This window comes from Oryzias latipes, chromosome 6 (genome assembly GCF_002234675.1).
Source record: "Oryzias latipes chromosome 6, ASM223467v1".
Classification (NCBI taxonomy): Eukaryota; Metazoa; Chordata; class Actinopteri; order Beloniformes; family Adrianichthyidae; genus Oryzias; species Oryzias latipes.
Genome location: NC_019864.2, coordinates 4414401 through 4437054, shown reverse-complemented (window position 1 = coordinate 4437054; position 22654 = coordinate 4414401). Strand labels below are relative to the sequence as shown.

Here is a 22654-nt window from a genome sequence, read left to right as displayed (position 1 = left end):
ATGTGCAGCAGGTACAGACACAATTCATCTGCATAAACATTCAACGTCTGACCCCTAGTGGTCAGTCCTCCACAGGTATGGTAAGTGCAGGGGATCAAATCTCAAACACTTAGAAACTAGCATGGCCACCACTCCTTCCACCTTTCCCCCTCTCTCCTGCCTCATGTGCCATATGTTTAGTGAGGATCCTGCCTCCTTTAGTGAAGATAGCGGTAGGTGTGTTCAGTGTAGTCTTGTGTTAGACTATGAGGCAGTGGCGGTTCTACACTGACTTACTCCCTGGGCGAGTAACCCCACCAGCGCCCCCCCGCACACATACAAAATTTGACAACAACATCCTGTTTTGTTCCTTATATTCTATTTAGCCATTTTACAAAAAAAATGCATGACTTTTCTTGACTCATATTACAGCGGGGGTCAAACTCAGTCACTCAGGGGGCCTAAGTTAAAAACACGCTTAAGGTTTTGGGCCGAAGAAGATAAACATTTACTGAACACACTAAAGCTAAACTTTTAAACCTTTTAAACTGAACTTTTTGAACATAAATATGAATAAAAACAGGAACACAAGTTAAACCTTAAATAACTTGTAATATTTTGCTCTCCATAGAAATATATTCTGTCAAAATTATACAAATATGAACATGCTTCTGAACAAAACAAAGAAAGCTGGAAATATTAATAAGAAATTACAAATCAAATAATTCCGTTTTTTTTTTGCTCTTTTATCATTTTTTAGAGCATTTTTTTATAGCCGGACTCCTGCTTCATTTTTAGCAATAATTTCTTAATGTGTGACGTCCTGTGTGTGTCTTTGTGAAACATATCAGAGGGATTAGATCTAAAAAAAAAACTTATTGTGATTAATATGTTTAGGTCTTATAAAACATTAAAGACTAAATCATAGAACTCATCAGTGGGATTATTCAAAAAATATTTGGCATTTCCCTAATTTTGTGCAACACCAACAGCAGAAATCCTCCAAAAAACCTCAATCCATAAAAAATGGTCTGCGCCCACCACCCCTCCCCCTCCCCTTCCCTCTGACACACGCGGCTCCGTCTCTATGACGGGAGGCGCAGCTGCGGCCCAGAGTTGATTGTCAGATAGAAAAAGACTCCCAATCACCTGTTAGTGTGATTCAGCCAGCCACCGGAGAGTTGCGCCCCCCTCTTGAGTTTTTTGACTTATGTTCCAAAGACTGCCGCAAACAGGTGTGGCCGCAAATGTCTTGCAGCAGAAGGCGGTGGTCACGTGCGTGTCGGGTGTGCCGTGTCAGAGCAAGGAATTGTGGGAAATAATCCCCATTGCCTGCTTTTGTCGAAATTTGGTTGAGCATGGGTGTTTGTTCTGCCTAATTCCTTTTCATGTGCCTGTTTTACGTTGTTTCACTCTGAGTTATTTCATCTTTTTTTTTTTTTGCACCATAAGTGTGAAGAGCAAATAGGATGAAGACATTCTTAAGAGTCTGATGTATCAAAATAAAAGTGTCGAGTGTCGGCAGATGAAGCAATTTCAAATTAAAAGCTGCAAGCTTCCTCTTTGAATATCGTTGACATCTATCGTAGCACAGCACTATATGTGCGTAACGCACGCATCGGGCACGGCAAATGCCGCCCCCCACGAAGTGCTGCCCTGGGCGACCGCCCACATCGCCCATATCAAAAACCGCCACTGCTATGAGGCCAGGCCAGAGCAGTTAGAGGCGCGGCTCCGCACAGTGGAAGCTAAGCCGGCTAGCCAGGTCGTTACTCTTAGCGCGGGCCGGGCTGCCAGTTAGCATCCCAGCGCTTTCCCAGCAGCCAGGAAATTCCCAGGGGTTTACACCGGATCGGAGGAAACATAGTGCTAAACGCAAAGACTTAGAGCACCTGAGACTCCACGTTAGTAATAGGTTCTCCCCCCTCAGCGACACACCCGCTGAACCCTCAACTCTGGTTATTGGCTCTTCTGAAGTTAGAAACGTGGAGCTCCCAGCGGCTACAGTCAGGTGTTATCCGGGGGCCAGAGTTGGTGACATCGAGGGGAACCTTAGGATGTTAGCTCAGAATAAGTCGAGTTTAATTGTAATAAAATGTAACTTGCAGCTGCAAGGTCAGAGCTCAGACGTGTTTTTTTTTTTCTGCAGACATTTTGAACATACTGGTTGCTGCACTGAATCAGTTTTCCTGACATGAAAGAGGCCTGTTAATGCACCTGGCTGATTTGTCTTTTCTTTTGTTTTTTTTTCTTGCTGCTTGCCCAGATTTATCTTATTTTTGAGCTGACTGTCCATATCCGTTGTTACCTCCACAAACGTACAAGTCTAAGGCTGGAGTTTACATAACATAAACACACACAATTTAAGATTTTTAAGGATTTTTATTGAACGAGGAGGAGGGGAGTTAGGGACTAAGGTTTGGCCAAAGGAATGAAATAAATAGAACAAAACCCGACTGGCTATCACAGCTCTAAAACTAAAACAAGAAAACAAATGTCTCACTGACTTATCTATAAAGAGGTGATAAAACATACAAGGGGTGGCACCAACCAACTTACCCAGTGTGTCTAACAGAAAGCTACATGAGGTGTCTTACCTGTCCACAAACCTCCCACAATCTCTAACATAAAGAGCTGTTCGCATTCATCTGGGTTGCGACCCAGAAAGAGCTCCCCTTTCTAGTGATCCACAGGAGCTTATATGCACTGTAATTCCCTCGCAGTCTGTCCAGACACAAGTGGTTTTCTTAAATGAGTGTCTTTATTAAGGTATTACACACACCATGAAAACTATAGAAAGCACAAACAAAACAATTAATGCTTATTAAAGTAAGTACAAATTTTGAAAATAAACATACACTCACGACAAAAATACCAACATAAAATAAACATACCTCGTTGGCTGTATGCTACCAAAAAGGGAAGTAGAACCTTTTTTCTTTCTTAAGTTTCTTTTCTTGGTTGACGCTGATCTTACTTATGGATCTTATTTCGTGCTCTCTTTTCTACGTATCTGATTTTCTAACTTAATTCAACCGCTTGTAAAACTAAACATTTGAAATAACTTTATAACCCTTCCAAAAAGACATACTAAATTCAAAAGAAAATGTGGCAGCTACAATCTGAATTTAGGATTCATGCATTCATCTTGTAGTTCACTCAAGTTCTGGCCCTTCATTTTGAAAGCTGTGACTCAAAAACACATTCTTGTCAAATATGTGAAAACATTCACTGTTGGAGGCTATCACTAGGGCTCAGAACATCATTAAGGACAGTTCACACCCCAGCTCAGACCTGTTTGACCTGCTGCCCTCTGGGAGGTGCTGCAGAGGCATCAGAAGCAAAACGAACAGACTAAAAAACAGCTTCTTTCCCAAGGCAATAACCTTCCTCACTTCCAAAATGCACAGATAAAATCCATACTACTGTCCACTTACTCTGTCCACGACGTCAACACTCTACCTCATTACTACCCCTTGCACATCTGACATGTTTACACACAATTCTTTTGTATGCAATTTTGCACACAAATTTCGGACATTCTTTATTACAGTTTATATTTGTACATTTGTGTATACTGATCTATTCATCAATATTATATCTTGTTATTACTTGCTATTCTCATTCCCACTGTATCACTGTAATGGTGATGCTTCAATCTCATTGTGCAACGGACAATGACAATAAAGCAAATCTACTTACCTACCAACTGAATCACCCACCCACTCACCCACTCACCCACCTTCCTACCGACCGACCGACCGACCAACCAACCTACCTAACTAACACATAATGGGTTCATACATTCATACAAAGGAGTTACCACAATCAAAAGAGGCAACAACACAAGGAAAATACGACCTGTTGAGGATGCTTAACATATAAAGTCAAGTTTCTGTCCAGCCATCCATTTTCTTCACCAGTTTGATCCTTTTTGGGATCACAGAGCTGCAACAGCCTGGCTACTATTGGGCTAAGGCTCCACTCTGGACATCACTTGCATCACATGCATCTCAGATCAGCCTCACAGGAAAAGAAGGGTGGGTCAGTCGGTAGTGGCTGCTCAGAAAGTGGGGTCAGTTCAAATGGGGGTGGTGAGACCGGCGGTGGTGCCTACACCAGACCAGCAGGGGAGGGTGGGGTGTAGAGGCAGGGAGCGAGGGCTTTGGGATTACATGTCTGCCATAAAGTGAAAGGGCGTAAAGACAACTGAGTGAGTGAACCTTACAACCGCGCTGACGCAATTCTAACCGAGCGACCCCGTATTTTACAACTGCACGGCTGCAATCCTAACTGAGCAGTGATGCTGCTCGGTCAGATCCTTTTTGCGCGCTCACCTGGATTTACGCTCAGTGTTAAGGGGGCGTTTTTGTCACTTGTGAGGCGCTGTTCAGGGGTGTGTTTGTCACTTGGGGGCAGGAACCTTTCTGGTTGAGCTGATTGTCCGAAATTTGCATGTCCTATCGGTGAGGCAGAGGGGCGGGACTTTCATTTTTCGGGGGGGGGCTAACACGGCGGCTCTTGAGCTGTCTTTTTTCTCTTGAGCGGGCGCCTGTGTTTGGCAGCGGAGTGGCCACCAGTGAGTGAATGTGTGAGTGAATGTGTGTGTGACTGGGTGAAGGGGTCTGTGACTGTAAAGCGCTTTGTCCTTGTAGGAAGAAAGGCGCTATATAAGTATACGCCATTTACCATTTTATCATATTTTCTATATACAGTACTTTCACAACCATAAGGTGAAAGTCTTACATTTTCTCCAAAATGTACAGAGCGGCCCTAATGTGTTGTTGTGTAACTTTGGTAAAGAGGATCTAGGAGAGAACAGCATCAGAACGATACGGAGAGAGGTGAGGACGTGAAAGAAGACACCCCCCAGTACAAAGGTGCAGACATGAACATAATGCAGAACAACTTTGTTTTGGAAACCCTGGTAATGCAAAGAGACACGATTATGAGGCATAGTTTAAACTGCTATGCGGAGGAACACGGGAATCAAGCAGCTGCAGTTCGGTTAAATTAGATCTTCACAGATTCGGATTTCCTGCTTCAATAACTCTTCTGATAAACTTTCAAATGTGTTAGCAACTACCTCAATCCTTTTGTATTAACACAGAGAGTGAACTACAAAAGCATTTTTAAAGAAAAAAGATCGTTTTTATTGACTTTTAATCAGAATTGTTCGTAATAAGAATTATAAGAAAAGAAGAAAAAAGTGACATTCCTGGTGCCGATTGAGACTCCTGACTCTGAGCCTACAAAACCATCAACCAGCACCCAAGACAACACCCCAGTAAGAAAACCAAAAAGAAAGAAACAGGAAGACAAAGAGGAAGAAGAAATAGTAGAGCCAAAGAAAGTGAAAACTCCTCTGAGAGGTAAATAAACTAACACGGACCCCAAACAACACAGAATAGGTCTAATTCTAATTTATTTTTAAAGGACAGGTCACTAATAATTTGACAGTACAGTGCTACAAAAAGAAATTCAAAGTCAGAAAATTAAAAAAATAAAACTAACGTGACAAATTAAAAACTACCAGATCGTCACAATCCTCTCAAAAGTTGAGTTGCTGGTATTTTTAAGTCTGCTTTGTAAGACGTAGGAGTAAGTTTGTGGGCCTCAAAGCTCATGACAGCAGTCGACTGTCAAACGAAACACTGAAGTCCTAAATTTGTTTCTAAAATGGCTCTGAAGCTGAGTGCAAACACTCCACCCAAATAAATGTCTCTATTATGATGGAGTTTTATCAACATTATGCATTTCCTGAGCTATAATACTGGTTTACAATCATTCAAACCTTTGAGGTACATTTGAAAACAGTACATATGTAATAAAATCACATTATTTTGATTTTTTGTATACTGAAGTGTCTTTAAGAATGTGTCAATTTAAACATAAACACTAAAAAGAAGCCAAAGTCACATGCTGTGTAACTTAGCAACAGTTCATGACATCAGTGAGATCAGACAGCCCTGATTTCAAAGCTGCTTAGCAACACTCTTTGACAAAAAGAGAAAAGTAAGTACATTAAAACTAAGGAAACATTTTTTGTTACTCAAGTTTTTGTGTAATAAACAACGAATGATCATGAACAAAGGTTCTGCCAAGGACAAACCAAAATATAGTGGTAAATGAGAGTCCCGGCAAAACCTTGAGTTACACATTTGCTTCGTAACGATGACAAACTTTTGTTTTTGTGTTTTTGTGACGACATCTCAACTCATTTAGCTTTTAAAATAAAAGCCTCCAGCACATTGATGTACTTGATGTGAACTCGAGCAGGAAACTGTGAAGATATAAATTTTCTTTTCTTTACTCATTAAGCTGTTTTGTTGTTGATCTTCAGATGATGGACAAACCAAAAACGCTGAGAGGAAGTCTTTCCCTAGAAAGAAGAAACAGAAGAAAAAACAGAGCCGAAGAAGAGTAAAACGACTCTAAAAGGTAAAGAAGACACACAGACCCCATGGTTTTCTCGAGGGACAAGAAAAAAAAACTAAGGACTAGAAAAGAATCACACTCCTCTCAGACTATCTCAAAACGTAAAAACCAGTTGCCTTTGTTTTAAAGTCTGCTTTAATTGCAAACACTGCAACCAAATGAATGTCTCTATTTTACATCAACATATTTACATTTCCTAAGCACTAACAATAATTTAAAAAATGTTTTAATTGTTACAATCAAAGCAACCGTCTGTGGTTCAACTTTTCTAAGGTTGCTTCTTAAAATTCACAGCCCGTTTTTAAAAAAATGCATATTTAAAATACACCTAAATACAGTTTTGCCTCTAAGTTTTTAGCACAAAGGGGTTGTAGAGGTCTAAAAAAGAAAAGCTCTGCAATGAGAAAAACCCTTTTCTTGTCATTTTCAGATTCCAGTGACGCTGAACAAACTGCAACATCCTCAGAGAAAACTGAGAGGGACAACTTGATTACAGATAAAGGTCTGATGATTGTATTACATTTTCCTTTTGATTATAATGTTACTTTATGTTTAATAATATAATTTTCAATCATAAATGAACTAATATTGTGTTTCTGTTTTTTTGTGTTCAGATAAATTTAAAGCCAAATATGTGGAAAAATATCAATTTGCTGAAGGAGGTTATGGATCCATATATGGTGGCTTTCGCAAATCTGACAACCTACCAGTAAGTGTTTCGCATGCAGCTACAGTAAATGAGCTACAGACTTTTTATAAAACCATGAGAAAAGTACTTGGATACATTCATTTATAATCAGACCGTTGATGTTTGTGGTTTACATGGTCTGAATGAAAATAGATTTTGATGGAGGGGAAATCTAAATCAGTTTGTCTCCTGTCAGTCGTCTCACAGTCAGAAATGCTCTTGTTTGTGTCTTGCAGGTAGCCATCAAGCACATTCTTAAATGCTTCATCAGAAATAAACAGCTGGTAAGTTGCTTGCTTTCTTTGTTTGGATTCTTCAGGATGATGGCAGTGGAAAAATGGTTCCTAATGGAAGTGGCCATAATGTTAAAGTTACAAGATGAATCCATTCATTCAGATGGAAAAGCAGCGCCAGTAGCCCTGTTGGACTGGTATGACATCGGCAGAGAAATCCTCCTGGTCATGGAGAGACCAATCCCTTGTGAGGACCTTCTTCATTACATTGGTAGCAAAGGAGGCACACTGCAAGAAGAAGAAGCCAAGGTAGGTCCGTGTGCAGTCTGTGTTGGTTTGAGATGTTCTGTCTGTTTCTGCAGAAACTTCCTGAAGCTGAAATGTTTATTCAATGCAACCTTGTTTCATAAAGTAGTTAAGTGTTCGATGCAGAAGCAAAAGTAGCTTTCAGCAGGTTAAGAACATTAGAAAGAAGAGTACTTCTAAAGCTACATTTACACTGGGCGTGTGATGCGTGGTCAGGAACGTGCTACACGCGGCTTCTTGAACACGCATTTAGCCCATGGCGTTCACACTGGACAAGCAGGGGCGGCCTTCTTCGCCTTTATCTACTATTTCCCAGCCCATGTCTGCCACCTACAGTCGGAAGAGGCTTGGTGCCAAACGCTGAAGCACTGCAAAACTCTCGATTTGGGCACAAAATGTAAACTTTTGTGAATTGGGGGAAATGTCATCAATACTTCACAACTAAACCCGAGTCCCCGAATGGCCAAAATTCAACCTGGTTTGACTTGCAACACATGTTCAATGGGCGTGCATTTTGTACATGCAGCTTGAAAACGGCCATAAAAACATGCGTAGCAAGAGTTCTAAAGTTGAAGGCCCAAAATGCACATTTACGTACATAGATTTTTCATTGGAAGTGAACCTGAACGCATCTTGACGTGAACGCTGTTTTATAAGGAGGCTTGTGCTTTGCTGCCTCAGCTTATTACTTTTTTTTTATCTCTTTCAGATCATAATGAAGCAGCTGATTCGCACAGCCATAGACCTCGAGGACAGAAATATCTTCCACCAGGACATCAAAACGGATAACATCCTCATTCAAAGCCACTCAAATACACCACAGGCTCGTCTGATAGACTTTGGAGTGAGCTGCATGGCAGAAAAAGATTCCATCCTTAGAGGATTTTCAGGTAGAAGATCTGCATCAACAAATAAAAACGTGTCAAATGAGCAGGAATACGACTAATGTTTATTTTTTTTCCAGGAACTCCCATAAATGCCCCCCCCCAGGAGCATTGAAAGGCTTTTGTAGCCCTGGAATAACCACAGTGTGGCAGCTTGTGGTGGTTCTGTATGAAACCCTCCATAACCGCGGCGATTTCTCAACATTAGATTTTCTCGAAGGGGATCTGATGATTGACAGTGAACTGTCAGAAGGTAAGAAATAATTTTTCTCTGCATGGATGCTTGGGCTCTGACCTTATCTGACCTTCATCTTTACTTTACTTTACTTTACTTTACTTTACTTTTACCAAGCATGTTTGAATACTTCTGAAGAACAGCGCCCCTACCTCCAAGATCTCCTCCGCCATCCATGGCTCTGATAAAAGAATAAGAAAACACTCAGACACACACACACACACACACACACCTACACACACACACACCTACACACACACACACACACACACACACACACACACACACACAGGGACGGAGAACTCAAAAAGTTTAGAAATTTTAGCAAAAATCATAAACCTAAATTGACCTTAGAATAAATATGTAAAGGAAAATGATAAATACTAAAGTTTAGCTGCAAGTACGGGCAGACGATAGCAATATTATAAAATGAAAAATAATGAGGATTCAAATGAGGATTCAAATTGCTAAGCAAAGAAAAACGCATTAGGAAGGGGCGACAAAACCCAAACTGAATACAGGGGAAAAGAAACTTAGGGACAAGCAATATTTTCTGTAGTTAAAACAAAAACACAGATCTCGTTCTGTTACACGTGTGTGGGTTTTATCCGGGCCTTTTGACCTTCTCCCACATCTTAAAGACGTGTCTCAACGTTTATTTTTTTTATTTCCTATTTTGTAGCAAAAACCAAATTAGCATACCGAAACGTAGCTTTTCTTGATAGATTGGGATATATAATTCTTGAAAAGAATCGGTAAAAATAGGACCGTCCAAACCTCAAGCAGCTTTCTACATGACCTTTTGCAACTCTGACATAGCAAGAAACAAAATGAGGAGCCTGCACTAAACCCTACTAGGTCTTCTAAAGCAGAAACAGTCAATTAAAAAGTACTTGCACGTCCCCTCACTGGTTTTTCAAATTTGGCATTACGATTGATGAAATAAAGGAAGTAAAATTGGAAGATTTGTCATGTTTTTGTTATTGTTTTTTTTTGTTGGTCAAACATGGAAACTAAAAATCAAGGTCTAATAATCTTTCAACAATAAACGGGCTGCATGGTAGCGCAGTGGTTAGCGCTCTTGCCTCCCAGCAAGAAGGCCCCTGGTTCAAGTCCCGGCTGGGGGACCTGAACCAGAACATCAATGGGGGACCTTTCTGTGTGGAGTTTGCATGTTCTCCCCGTGCATGCTTGGGTTTTCTCCGGGATCTCCGGCTTCCTCCCACCATCCAAAAACATACTTCATAGGTTGATTGGCAACTCTAAATTGTCCATAGGTGTGAGAGTGAATGGATGTGTGATTGAGGATATTCCACCCTGCGACAGACTGGCGACCAGTCCAGGGCATCCCTTGCCTACGCCCAAGTGGCCGGGATAGGCTCCGGCAACCCGGTGACCCCGAAAGGGAATAAACGGTAAAGAAGATGAATGAATGAATGAAATGAAAAAGTTATGTTTTTTTTTTTTTTACAAACGAAGGTAACAGTATTTTAAAGCTTCTTTAACCATTTCTTAAATTACCAGCAATTGTGTTTGAAATAAACTTGAATGAGTTTATTAGTTGTGACAAATGGCAGTAAGAATAAATATTACAGTTTGTGTTTTAAAAAGAAAATTCTAAGATTCTACACAGTGAAGAAAGGCCTAGTGGTGTGACCACATACTGATTGGAAACTGAACAAAATGAAGCTTAGAGTTTGATAACTGTCTATACATCCACCCACCTGCTAAGAAAAACAAAAAAATAACTTAATCCTGTGAGTTTGAGATTTGAAAACACAAAATCAAATTAGGAAGTACCACAGTAATCGCCAGTTTTTGATGTTGTCCAATATTTTGTAAAAACAATTGCATTATCTCTTCTATTAACTTTTTAAATAATTTCTTTAGCAGTAACTAACTAGAGCAAAAATTGAACTTCAAACTTATGGAGAACATTGCTGCAATGCAATGCAAGACAGTCAATATGCTGGAAGAATATTCCTGCAAGTTTTAGCATTTGGGAAGGTTGTTGAAAATAATGACGACTATTAGGTTTTTCACCACAGACAAGTGAAATGCAGGTTTGACGAGATCAGGTTATGCATAAAAACTAGTTTTGCATAAAAAAAGAGTCTGTCACTAGGGTTGGAACTGGACTCTACTTTTTTTGGGTTTTTCTTTGGTCAAGAGTGGACAAAAACTTTCTAGATGAAGAGCATGTTGAGCTGCTGACAGTATAAATGACATAATAATTATGTTTTGAGACATTTGAAAAAATTAATCTTGATTTGGTCCCAAGCTTCCTTTGAACTGAAGTCCAACATGAAGTAGGTTAAAAGTCTTCAACCACAAAAATCCTCCTGCTTCAAACTGAAATTAGGCCAAGCTCTTAAATAAAAAAGGAGGGGAATGACCTCCAAATGTATGTTTCACTGGAAATAAAAGCGCCTTTCCTAAAAGACAAGTCAAGTTTAAATGTGCCGAGAAAGGAGGAGACGTGGAACCGAACGGAGGAGACGTGGAACCCAATGGGGGAGACGTGGAACCCAATGGAGGAGACGTGGAACCCAATGGAGGAGACGTGGAACCCAATGGAGGAGACGTGGAACCGAACGCAGGAGACATGGAACCGAACGGAGGAGACGTGGTACCCAATGGAGGAGACGTGGAACCGAATGGAGGAGACGTGGAACCGAATGGAGGAGACGTGGAACCCAATGGAGGAGACGTGGAACCGAACGGAGGAGACGTGGAACCCAATGGAGGAGACGTGGAACCGAATGGAGGAGACGTGGAACCGAATGGAGGAGACGTGGAACCGAACGGAGGAGACGTGGAACCGAACGGAGGAGACGTGGAACCGAACGGAGGAGACGTGGAACCGAACGAACGGAGGAGACTTGGAACCGAACGGAGGAGACGTGGAACTGAACATTCATTGAACGTTGGTGAAATAACCGTCCTCCAGCATTGGATCCAGGTCATCTCAGCCAGGGGGGCCCATCACCCAAAGCGCCGACCCCCCAGGGTCAACACCCCCCACCACACTGAAAGAGAGATGAGCAAAGAAAGCGCCACCGCCCGGAGCAACACCAGGCCCCCGCCCCCAAGCGCTGCCCCTGGTAGAACTGTGGTCAGGCCTCCAACAGACCGTGGCAGCCAACCAGCCGGGGCAACTCATGATTGCCTCAGTGGATACCCCAACCCGCCAAACCCCCAAGGTCCCGTACGGAGTGAATCTTTTCTTGTATCAACAAAATTGTTGCATCTGCATCCAAGTTTACTGCCTTGATCTTTGTGGAGAGAAAAGCTCTTTTTCCTAACAATCCTTGGTTCTAAAACAGCAACTTTTAGCATGCCAGCTGAGGCACATCGAGTCTGAGATGCAGATCTTATAAAAGATTCTGAACAGGCATTTTAAATTAGACAACCATTGACTTTGTCTTTCCTAATATTCTGGAACCCGATTTAAAAATAGCAGAAACGAGTCAAACTTCAGCTTTAATGGAATCAGATAGTGATCCATGAAACCACAGTAAATGTTAAATAGCTTCTGGTTATTGAATACATTCTACTTCAAGGGGTTTTACATTAATATTTACATGACAACACTTGTGTATAACGTTTGTTGTTATTTTAATCTATTCTACGTTAAAGAAAACAATCAGTGAAGTATTCACTTGCTTTTTTAAAAAAAATCATACTATTCTTTAAAGACACACTTTGTGTTTTTAACATGTTCTTGTGGCCTTTTTCTAATGACGAATGACATATACAAAGAAAATTAAACCTAAATTTGTATTTCTGAGTATTTCTTTATCTAAATTGCTGTGAATCAAGAGCAGATGATAAAAGGTTTTTTGAACAACGTAGAAAATCTGCTGGACAGGCCACGAGCTCCCCGCTTCACTCTGCTCTGCAACAGGAAGCGGAATGGAAGTGGGCTTGCTCCATACCAGCAGTCCCCCCCATAACTCACATTTCTAATGATCTAATGCAGCTCTGCAGAAACTATGACCTGGGGGATGAATTGGGTTTTTGGCTAAAAATGGCACATTCGTAATGAAAAGACCACTGGGAATGCTCTGACAATAGATCAAAAGATGATGGGGTGGGTCTTTAAAATCTGCAACCGTGGTGTTTTAGTGAAAGACAGTATATTTTTATATCACAACACCAGCCCTCACCTGTATTCCTGAGGTGGCTCCCCCAGTCTCGTTGCTCTGGTGACTGGACTGACTGGACTCCGGGGACACAGATCCTGGGTCCCCTAAACTCCCCGTCACCCCGCTAGAACTCCGTGAGGACGTACCTCCCATCAATCCGTTCTGCTCCATCCCTGGGTGTTCAACTGCCTCTGCAGAGTGACCCTGTGGCCCTGATTTGGTCCCCTCTACCTCTCCGCCCTGCCCTTCGTCATCATTGCAGCCCTCATCCTCCTCTGCAGATTCCAGAGCCACAGGTCCAAGAAGGAGGATTTCCCTCCTCCTCTGCTCAGCCCGTTTCTGCTGGGCTGTGGGGCTGAGCGGCAGATGCTGTTTGCTGGATTTTTCTGTGAGAGTTCTGTCAGAACTGAGCTGGAATCCAGATTCAGGGCTGTTCTTTGTGTGGCTCCAATGCTGCCGGGACGTCCAGCTGACTGGTGCTTTGTCTACACTTTGATTGATGAAAAGCCTGCGAGCCAGTTCTGTGCAGTCCTCCCTCTCACACTTTGGTGCTTTGCTTTGGTCTTCTTTCCTGTCCATTGTTGAGGACCTGGAGAGCCCGGTGTATTGTGGGGGTCGACAGCGATGCAGGGTGGGGGTGTCAGGTGCTCGTAGCTCAGCTTGGGAAAGCCTTGGGTCCCTGATGGGTGAGCTGATGTTGGTGGGAGGGTGAGATGGACGGAAGACTTGAGACGGCCGGACGAGGGAACTGTGGTCATAATGCTGGAGAGTGTGACGGCTGTCCTTCTGAGGCCTGTCATGTTGAGTGTGGGGGCTTTCTTCAGGATGCTGAGGGTCTTTCAACTCATTTGCTGGCACATGATGGTCATTTAAAGGGATGTTCATTTTAACAGTTTGCTGAAACTCTTGTGCATTTGGAGCAGGTTCTCCAGAGTTTGAGCTGCTTATATGCTCGTCTAAAGCATCGTGCGATGAGTAGTTGCTCATTTTTGTTGAAGCAGAAGATACTTTTAAAGCTTCATCTGCTAACTTCTGGATGGTTTCTGAGCTGTAAGCCATACTGGAGGATTTGCTCTCACTTAACTGATTCAAACCCTCGACTTCATTATTGCCAAGTTGAGGGATTCCTTCCTGTGGCGAAGGGCCTCTCTGAATGGCCTTTTGGTATCTGGACTTCCTGCCATATATGGCAGGAAGTCCAGAGCAAAAAGGTATACCTTTTTGCTCTTTCAACCAGTGAAAGGGGCTGTTAGACTCGGGACAGGACCAAAGTCTCGACCGAGAAGACACCCAGGATGGAGTCGACAGCTGCTCTGATGCTGGGGCCTGATTTAATCCGTAAATGTTCTGGTTCCTACCCGTAGTCTGGTCTTTGGAGGTAAGGCTAGAGTTCTGAGACTGAACAGGAGATCCAGACCAGGACTGACAGCGTGGCTGCTGGTTGTACCTGGAGGATGAGGTGTGCTCAAGGGCATGGGCCAGTTTGATCCTCAGTAAGGGGGAACCAAACTACTCCACAGCCCTTTGAGTAGCTGCCCTGCCGATTGCATCACAATGTGGCCAACAAAAGCTGGGGGGGGGGCCTCTGCAGGTACTTTCTGGAGACTTGAAGGTCAGCTTTGGGCTGGAGCTGCACGTAGAATCCGAACTTCCAAATCCCACCGGATCACTGAAGCGTTTTCGAAAATGGGAAGGGGTGGACTCTTCCTCTGTGGCTCGTCTTCTGCACACGGAGCTCTGTGGACTGTCCGTCCACTGACTGCGTGTCAGGTGTTCGAGGACCACCACCCCTTCCATATGTGGGTGAACTCCACTTCTGGGTGACTCCTGGAGAGCTGCTGGTTTGTGGAAGTTGAAAGTTAACACTGTTTCTTGAGGATGTGCGGTTCTGAAGCAGGTCATGAGCCGCTGAGGTCCTGCTGATGGTGGTCTGGCCTGCTAGCTGAAAGCTGAGCTTTGTGGGGCTGCTGTGTTCTGAGTGGCTGTGCCCTGGTCACAGTCTCCAGTCTGATCTGGGGCATATCTTGCTTCTACGTAAAGATGAAGGACTTTTTCAGGCTGGGACATGACCTCCTCTCAGAACTCAAAGAGGAGAGAGAAACAGATAAATGTAGGGTTTTTTTCTTCTTGTCTGGCGGAAATTCGTTAAGAATTAAGAATTTATCTGAGGCTGGAGAACACCAGCTTGCTGCCAGAAGCCCCTGTTTGAACTGCTGTATGGCGGCAGAAGGAGACACAGAGAGCTAGAAATTGATGTCAACAGAACAAAGAACATGTAAACAGTCGACATAGATTGGCACATTTTTTATTTAACCTTTAAAAAAGAAAATGCAGGGGAAGTTCTGGTTCAAAGGAGTCTGTTGTTGGCATGGAGATGGCAGTGATTTTAATGTCCTTTTTATAAATGACAGCGGTACCCCCACCACGGCCATCCGTCCGGGCATTTTCAATGTAAGTGTATCCTGAAGGAGTGGCTTGGTTGAGGCAGAAGTAATCCAGAGGTTTATGCCAGTTTTCAGTTAAACAGAGAAAATCAAGTTTTTTGTCTGTGATAAGTTCATTTAAGATGAGAGCCTTTTTGTTGAGGGAGCGGGTGTTGAGAAGACAGAGTTTAACAGAACGCTGCTTTGTGATTGGCTGAGAGTGACGAGGGAGGGGACGCAGATTGGCAAGATTCCTCTGCCTTTTGTTGTGATGAAGTAGAGGGGAAATCTGTGGACGGCGACATGACCAGAGAGATGGGATACTATTCTGGGATGCCAGACTGTAGGAAAATGAACATCCAGACCCGCGGTGTTGAAGAAGGCGATGTGGAACAGTTTCATGAGAAGGCGGGCGGCAGTTGTTCCAAAGAGAGCAGAGGTGGAGTATTGCTGCAGAAACATGCTCTTCTGGCAGACCGGAGCTAGCACTGGGCTAACGCTAGCGGGTGTATTTACAAGTCCGTGTAAAATCCAGATAGTCTGTGGAGAAGTTGTCCAGATGAAGAGCAGTGAGACAGCAGGTAAAATCCCCGGCATATAATGCATAGCAGCCGTAAAGTCCAAGAGGATCCGCAGAGAGATGGCGAGGACGCCGCACCGGTGAAGTTAACTCACTGAAGTTAGAAGCTGGCTAACTGGCCAGGCACGGATGTATTGCCCTGGGCTGTGAAACACTGGAATGGATAAATCCCAGGAAAACACAATCCACACGGGTTGAGACGTGCTGATTGTTTCAGTGAGGGAGTGTCCCGATGACGAGGGAGAAAACAGCAGGAGGACGCCAGGTGAGCCGAGCTGAGATGCAGATGGATGTTCCGAGTTTGACTAAAGCTTGACTAAAGCTTGACTCATGCACAGTGCAGTTGGAGGCAAACGTCAGTGTTTGCAACATCTGAGGCCACTAACTCTTATCTCAGGGTGGTAAGGCTCTGAACATCCTACCTAGGGTTCTATTAAACCTTTCGGTTTGGCCATTACCCATGGGATGATATGGTATGGTCCTTGATTTCTTGACTCCAGCTACCTGCAACAACTCCTGAATCAACTCACTCTTGAAGCTAGCACCCTGGTTCGAATGGATTCTTTGTGGGAAACCTCAGACAAAGAAATATTTTTCCCACAACAGGAGGGCCACCTGCTTTGCTGACTGGTTGGAACACTGAAATGCATGTACCATTTTGGTAAAATGATCAGTTACCACTAATATGTCTACACTCCAACCCTTTGGGTCTTTCGCAGACCAGAAGTCAAGACACACCAGTTCTAAAGGGCTTGTGGTCTTTATGCTTTCAAGGGGAGCTCACCCCTCAAGCTCAGGAGTCTTGCTCAACACACAACGCTTGCAGCATTTTTCACACTTGCGCACACCTTGATCCACGCCGAGCCAAAAGAATCGTTGCCTAGCTAAGTGTAATATTTGACTTTGGCCTTGATGTCCTGCTTTGTCATGCACACCTTGAAGCACTTGACTAACCAGAGACACAGGTGTTAAGTACTGGTGTCGTTTTTTGCCATCGAATGCCATCGAGTATTTTAAGTTTTTCCCACTGATTTCAGGGCTCTAGGAGATAAACTGAACTTTTCTCTCCAAGATGGACGTCTACCTCGTATGATAAACGTGACAATAGCAGCTATTGTGGTGTCATTTTGCTGCACACCCTTAAGGTCTATGAGGAAAAACACAGGTAAGGGAAGTTGAACACTTGGCACAAGTTGCTTCAGGTCTTGAACCAGCCAGGTGAGTACTCTTTGGTCAGGACCATGTTCCCAATCTACATGCATTGACATGACAGCAGATAGATCCTCTTCACTCATTGACAACTTCTCTGAATGTTGGGAAGACTGGAGGTACTCGACCTCTTGATGGTTGGTGCTGGCCCTAAAGAGCTCCTGAACCATGTCATCTTGTACTTGCCGAGATTCCTCCAACAGAACTTCATAGGGCTCCATTGTCAGCCTGTGAGAGACTGTCTTTGATGAAGGGCTGCTGGCTTAAAGCGTCAGCAACTACATTCTAACTGCCTGGTATGTACTTGATGTTGAAGCTGTAAGGTGACAACTTTGCTACTCATCTTTGTTCACAGGCATCAAGTTTGGGTTTGGTGAGGATATATGTTAGGGGGTTATTATCTGTCAATACTGTAAATTGATTCCCTTTCACCCAATGACTAAATTTGTCACACACTGACCACTTAAGTGCCAAAAACTCTAAACGTTGGGCCAGGTATTTTACTGGCCAAAGCCACTGGCCGTACTCTTGTCTCATCTTCTTGAACTTGTGACAGCACCGCGCCCAGACCATCAGTTGAAGCATCCGTTGAAAGAACGAATGGGTGATTGAAGTCAGGATGAGGAAGGATGACAGATTCCAGAATTGCTGACTTAAGATGCTCAAACAAGTCACTGTGTTCTTTTTTCCAGTCGTTGTCATGTACATTTCTGAAAGCAGTGCAAAAAAGGGTCTGGCTATGCTGGAACAGTCTTGAATGAACTGCTTATAATACATGAACATCCCTAAGAATGACTTGAGTTTCTTTTGGGAAGGTGTTATTCCATCCTCCATCATGAGGTCAGTCACAATCATCGACGTTACTGCTTTGACCTTGTCGGGGTCTCCCTTATCATCAAGAACATGGCTGAGAAATTTAACTCTCCTTCTTAGCAGCTGACATTTTGTTGTTATAAATGCCAACTTTGTATTGCACCGGAAGGTGACTGCTTTGCTGTACATGTACATGTTTAGGGACTCGCTTGCACTCAGCGCCTGACCCCCCTACTTGTTCTTCACACGGTAGCGCGGGGCACCGGAGCTCTGCTTTCCTCTTTCCTACAAGCGCTAGCGAAGAGACAGCTTAAGCATACACACAAACACTGTGTGTTTGAAAAATGCGCAGGGAGCAAATCTAAGTTAGTTTCGATTGATTTTTTCAGTCATAAAACAGCATCTAAAAATCCATCAATCCACGTAGCTGATAGCTTGCAGTTTAAACAGGGCTTCAGCCATTTTGTAAACAATGTTGTGGGGACCTGGGGCTTGGCTCCGCCCATGGCCACACCATGAGTTAGGGAGCTTTGAAGAGAAGTGAGACTCATGTTGTTACAGTTTTTGAGTGTGATCAAATAAAATGGGCTGTAATGTAAACCAAACTTGTAATGTCTTGACCAAAGTACTCCTCTGCTCACACCCCCTTACCGAACTTGTTTGGGGTTGTGACATGTGCGGGCCACATAACTTTCTATTGCAGTCAGTAAAATGGCAGCTTCACCCCCACCACCCCGCTAAGAGTGATGTTCCGGCTGGCCCATACTTCTCTCTCTCTTTCTCACGCTGTCTTCTTCTACGCCCCACAACTTCGGCACACCCCCTTATAGGGTGCCCCCTACAGTTTGGAGAAAATTTAAGACTTTTAAGTGCGCCTTATTGTCGTGAAAATACGGTAGTTTCCCTGATATGGAGGAGTATTGCTCGACTGGTACGTTGGAGGCTTGGGGCAGTCTTTTCTTTGGTGCCCAACTTCTAAGCAGCCCAAGCACCTTTTTCTCCCTCATACAGTGAGTACGTGTTGAATGTGAGCTGTGTTCACAGACTCGGCAGGGGGCATCACGGGTAAATGGGGCAGGTTGCGGCCAAGCAGCAAGAGGGGTGGGCTGACCTGTCCAATCCAGAACTCTTTCCAACATGCCAACATTCATAATTCAGAATTTCAGAATTGACAAAGCCTTTTGGATTAAAGGTGAAACGTCTTCTAACTTTAAAAACTAAGTCCAGATGACAGCCCCTGAACCTGCTACTATGATGGAATCAACCTGGATGAATGAGAGTCTTCATCGACAATGATTGTTATGTTTTAATATTAACATTAAGTTGTTATTTAACATAATTTTAGTTTTGTCCCTGAGTAACCCACAACAATTTCACCCCTTATATAAAAAATTATGATCCATGGTTGCATACACACCAGGAAGTGACAACAGTGGAGTCTTTTGGACCCTGGAGCCTCCAGAGGAAGCAGGGAAGTTTCAGCTTTTTTTTTGTATTTTTTGTCATTTATTTGGTCAAGTTGATATGGTCAAGCGCAGCGACCCTGTAACATGAAAACTTATAGAAAACGACTACTTGCTGAAAAGGTTTTCTGTTGTTTAAATAAATAATTTCATTCTGAATTTTATGGATGTTATGTACCCTCTTCTTAGCGCTTAATATATGAAACAGTGACCATTTTGCTCAAAATTCTCAACCCCATAACATGTTTTAATGTTACGGGGTTGAGATTTTAGTATTTGTGTTGTTAGACATATAATACAAAACATAAACTCAGAAGGCAAAAACAGTGCCTTGCGAAAGTATTCGGCCCCCTTTAACTTTCCAACCTTTTGCAACTTTTAGACTACAAATATAAAGAGATAAAACTGTAATTCTTTGTGAAGAATCAACAAGTGGAACACAATCATGAAGTGGAACAAAATTTATTGGATATTTCAAACTTTTTTAACAAATAAAAAACTGAAATAGCTGAAATGTAGCTGAACTACAAGATAGACTTGAAAAAAAAGGAAATTTAAAGAAAAATACAAAAAAGATGCCAACATTCAATGTACTCTGATTCACCCTGTTCAAAAGTAAAAAGGCTAACTTCAAATAGTGTCATCAATTCCCAAACAAAAAAGCCTTACTTTACCATGAGTCACTCATTCAAGAAATTAGAAATAAATACAAAAAAGCTACCACAAAGAAAAGCAGCTGATTGCTAAAGTCATAACAGGAAAAATAAAAAAATAAAAATACAGGTTTCATAAATTTGGAAGTGACTCACTTGGATTTTCAGACAATAAAAATTAAAAATCATGACAGTCTTCTTTTTAAAAGGAAGAGATCCAGTAAGTTTTCTGAATAGGGAAAAGAAAAACCAAGGGATGCTATCTTAGAGATGATGAAAGTAGAATGACAACAGGAACCAAACAAAGACTAACGAGGAAAATATTAAAAATGCAGAAGAGGTACTTCCTTATGTTCATATCCTGTTGTAGTTGTTCTCAATTATTATTTTTATAAACTCCATTAAACTACAATTTACATCTAATGTTGCCATGGTTATGAAATGAAAATGCTCCTAGAAACTCCTAGCATTGAATTTTAGAGTATGGAATAACAAGTATATCTCCATTTCCCCCTTCAACCCCATCACCATGTTCAACCCCGTTATGCCTGTTACAACCCTGTAACACAACAATTGTCAGATCATATTTATTAATAAAAATAATAATAATACATTATTGTTTGTTGACTTTTGTCTATAATTATGAGAACTATCTTAAAGTCTGTATTTTGGATTGCAAATCTTCCAATAAAATGCTTATTTCATTAAAATGACCACAGTGAATTTTGCCTGTTAGTTACATTTTAAGAAGAACCTTTTTTTAAGAGAAAATTTCAGTTTTAAACGATTGAATTAGAACAGGGGACATGCAAATAGTTTAGAAATATTGAAATTTTAATAAACAATTTTTATCATAATATTCATGAAGATTCTACAGTGTATATATCGGGTTGAAAATTGACTTCAACCACAACTAGAAATAAAGAAAACTTATAAAATCAAAATTATGCCTGAGATGGAAAAAAAATATTTTGTGAAAGTTAAACACATTTCCCAATAGAACATATTAAAAAAGGAAACATTTTGTTAAAAAATGAGAAAGAGCCAATAGCATCAAATTTGAACATATTTAAGAAGCTAATCCCAATTTTGCAACAACTAACTTAGAAATTGGGATACCGCAGAAGACACACCTCACCAGCACAGACTCCTTATTCCAACTAAAAAGGGAGGGGCAGTTGCTGCATCGAGGGAGGGTGTGGCTCACTAACTACCTTCCCTGCGCAACAGGTAACAATGTGGAACTAATTTATTAAATAAAAGAATTGGACAATTAACATAATACATCATTGTATAATATGTTAACTCAACATAAAATCATTTCAAAATTAAATCATCACTGTGAAGTTTTGAGAATGTTCATACATAAAAATCAAGTCACTACATCAGCAGCCTGGTTAGTATCTTGCATGGCAGCTCTGCCACATTGGCATGTCAATGGGTGAATAATGGGTGAGTTGCAAAGAGCTTTGGTCCTTGAAGATGGTTGATTTTTTCATCATGTCTTTCATAAAGCTTCAATTTTCTCTTTTCAAATCGCTGTTTTCTGCTGGGAACATTCTCTGGCATTTCCGACCCACACGTTTTTTCTGCAGCTCTGAGTCCTGCGCTCAGTTGAATAGGAGGAAGCGCTGCATACAGACTTTTTCCTCCCTCAGAGACACACTTCCCCTCTTCACTCCAGCATAGCTCTTCAGAAGCTGGGGGGTACGAGAAAGAGCAACATGGAGGGCCTGTCTCTGGTTCTAGATTTGGTTCTGCTGCTTGGACCATCCTATTTGTGTAAGTAGAGTGAGATCTGTTTGTGTTTGTTTCTCAATCAGATCAGGTTCTAGAACAGTCTCTGTGCTGTCAGGTCCATCAAAGACCTGGTGTTTGGTGTGAGGTCAGGTTGGGATTTGTTGTCCGGTGTCAGAGCAGGGACTTTAGCTGGTGAAACCAGGTACGAGTTAGCAATCTGTTTGACTCTGGCTGAATATTTGTGCTTGCTGACTAATGTAAACTGCAGCTCTTTAGTGCGAAACCTGAGGAGTAGACGACAGTAAAGGTTGGCAAAATCTTTTAGCCAAAGATTTCTCTCTAAATTTTTAATAAAAGAATGGACATCAGGCATGCCCATTACTTAACCAAACCTAAAACACGGCTCTGGCAGAGGAAGCAGTATTCTTGTTGGTGGAGAGCTTCATCGGTGTGTGTTGGTGTGTGAAGTCAGCTACTTCTGTTAGACTGTGAGCTTTATTACAATCTTCTGGGGCATAACTGTTAATTTGGGGGCTTCAGTCAAGGTTAATGTGGGTGATAGAGATATACATTAAAGTTTCCCTGCTAATGACCTTGACTGTTGGGGGGGGGGGGGTCATTTTAGGATTAATGTGGTGCTTTCCCCACCAGTTATCTGAACTGAATCAGGCAGTAGATAGATAGATCTTTATTTGTCCTTGTCACACTTTCAATGAAATTAAAAGTGCTTCCTGGTCGGTGCAACTGTCCTGCCTTAAAAATAACCCCAGGTAAAAGAAACGTTCTACTAAAAATGATAAATAATATATAAAAGTACATTAAAAGTGCTTCAATATGTGTTATAATTGTTAAAACCAGAGAA

General features: G+C 42.1%; 1 protein-coding gene across 1 annotated transcript in view; it reads left to right on the top strand.

Annotated features, from left to right (window-relative positions):
• The first annotated feature begins 21624 nt into the window (after positions 1-21624).
• Positions 21625-22654, top strand: part of LOC101169916 (receptor-type tyrosine-protein phosphatase beta) — a 44495-nt gene continuing 43465 nt past the window's right edge. Inside the window, exon 1 of the mRNA XM_011472851.3 lies at positions 21625-21834. Within this exon, the coding sequence (XP_011471153.3) occupies positions 21777-21834 (58 nt within the window). The 5' untranslated portion in view covers positions 21625-21776. The remainder of the gene's footprint in view (positions 21835-22654) is intronic.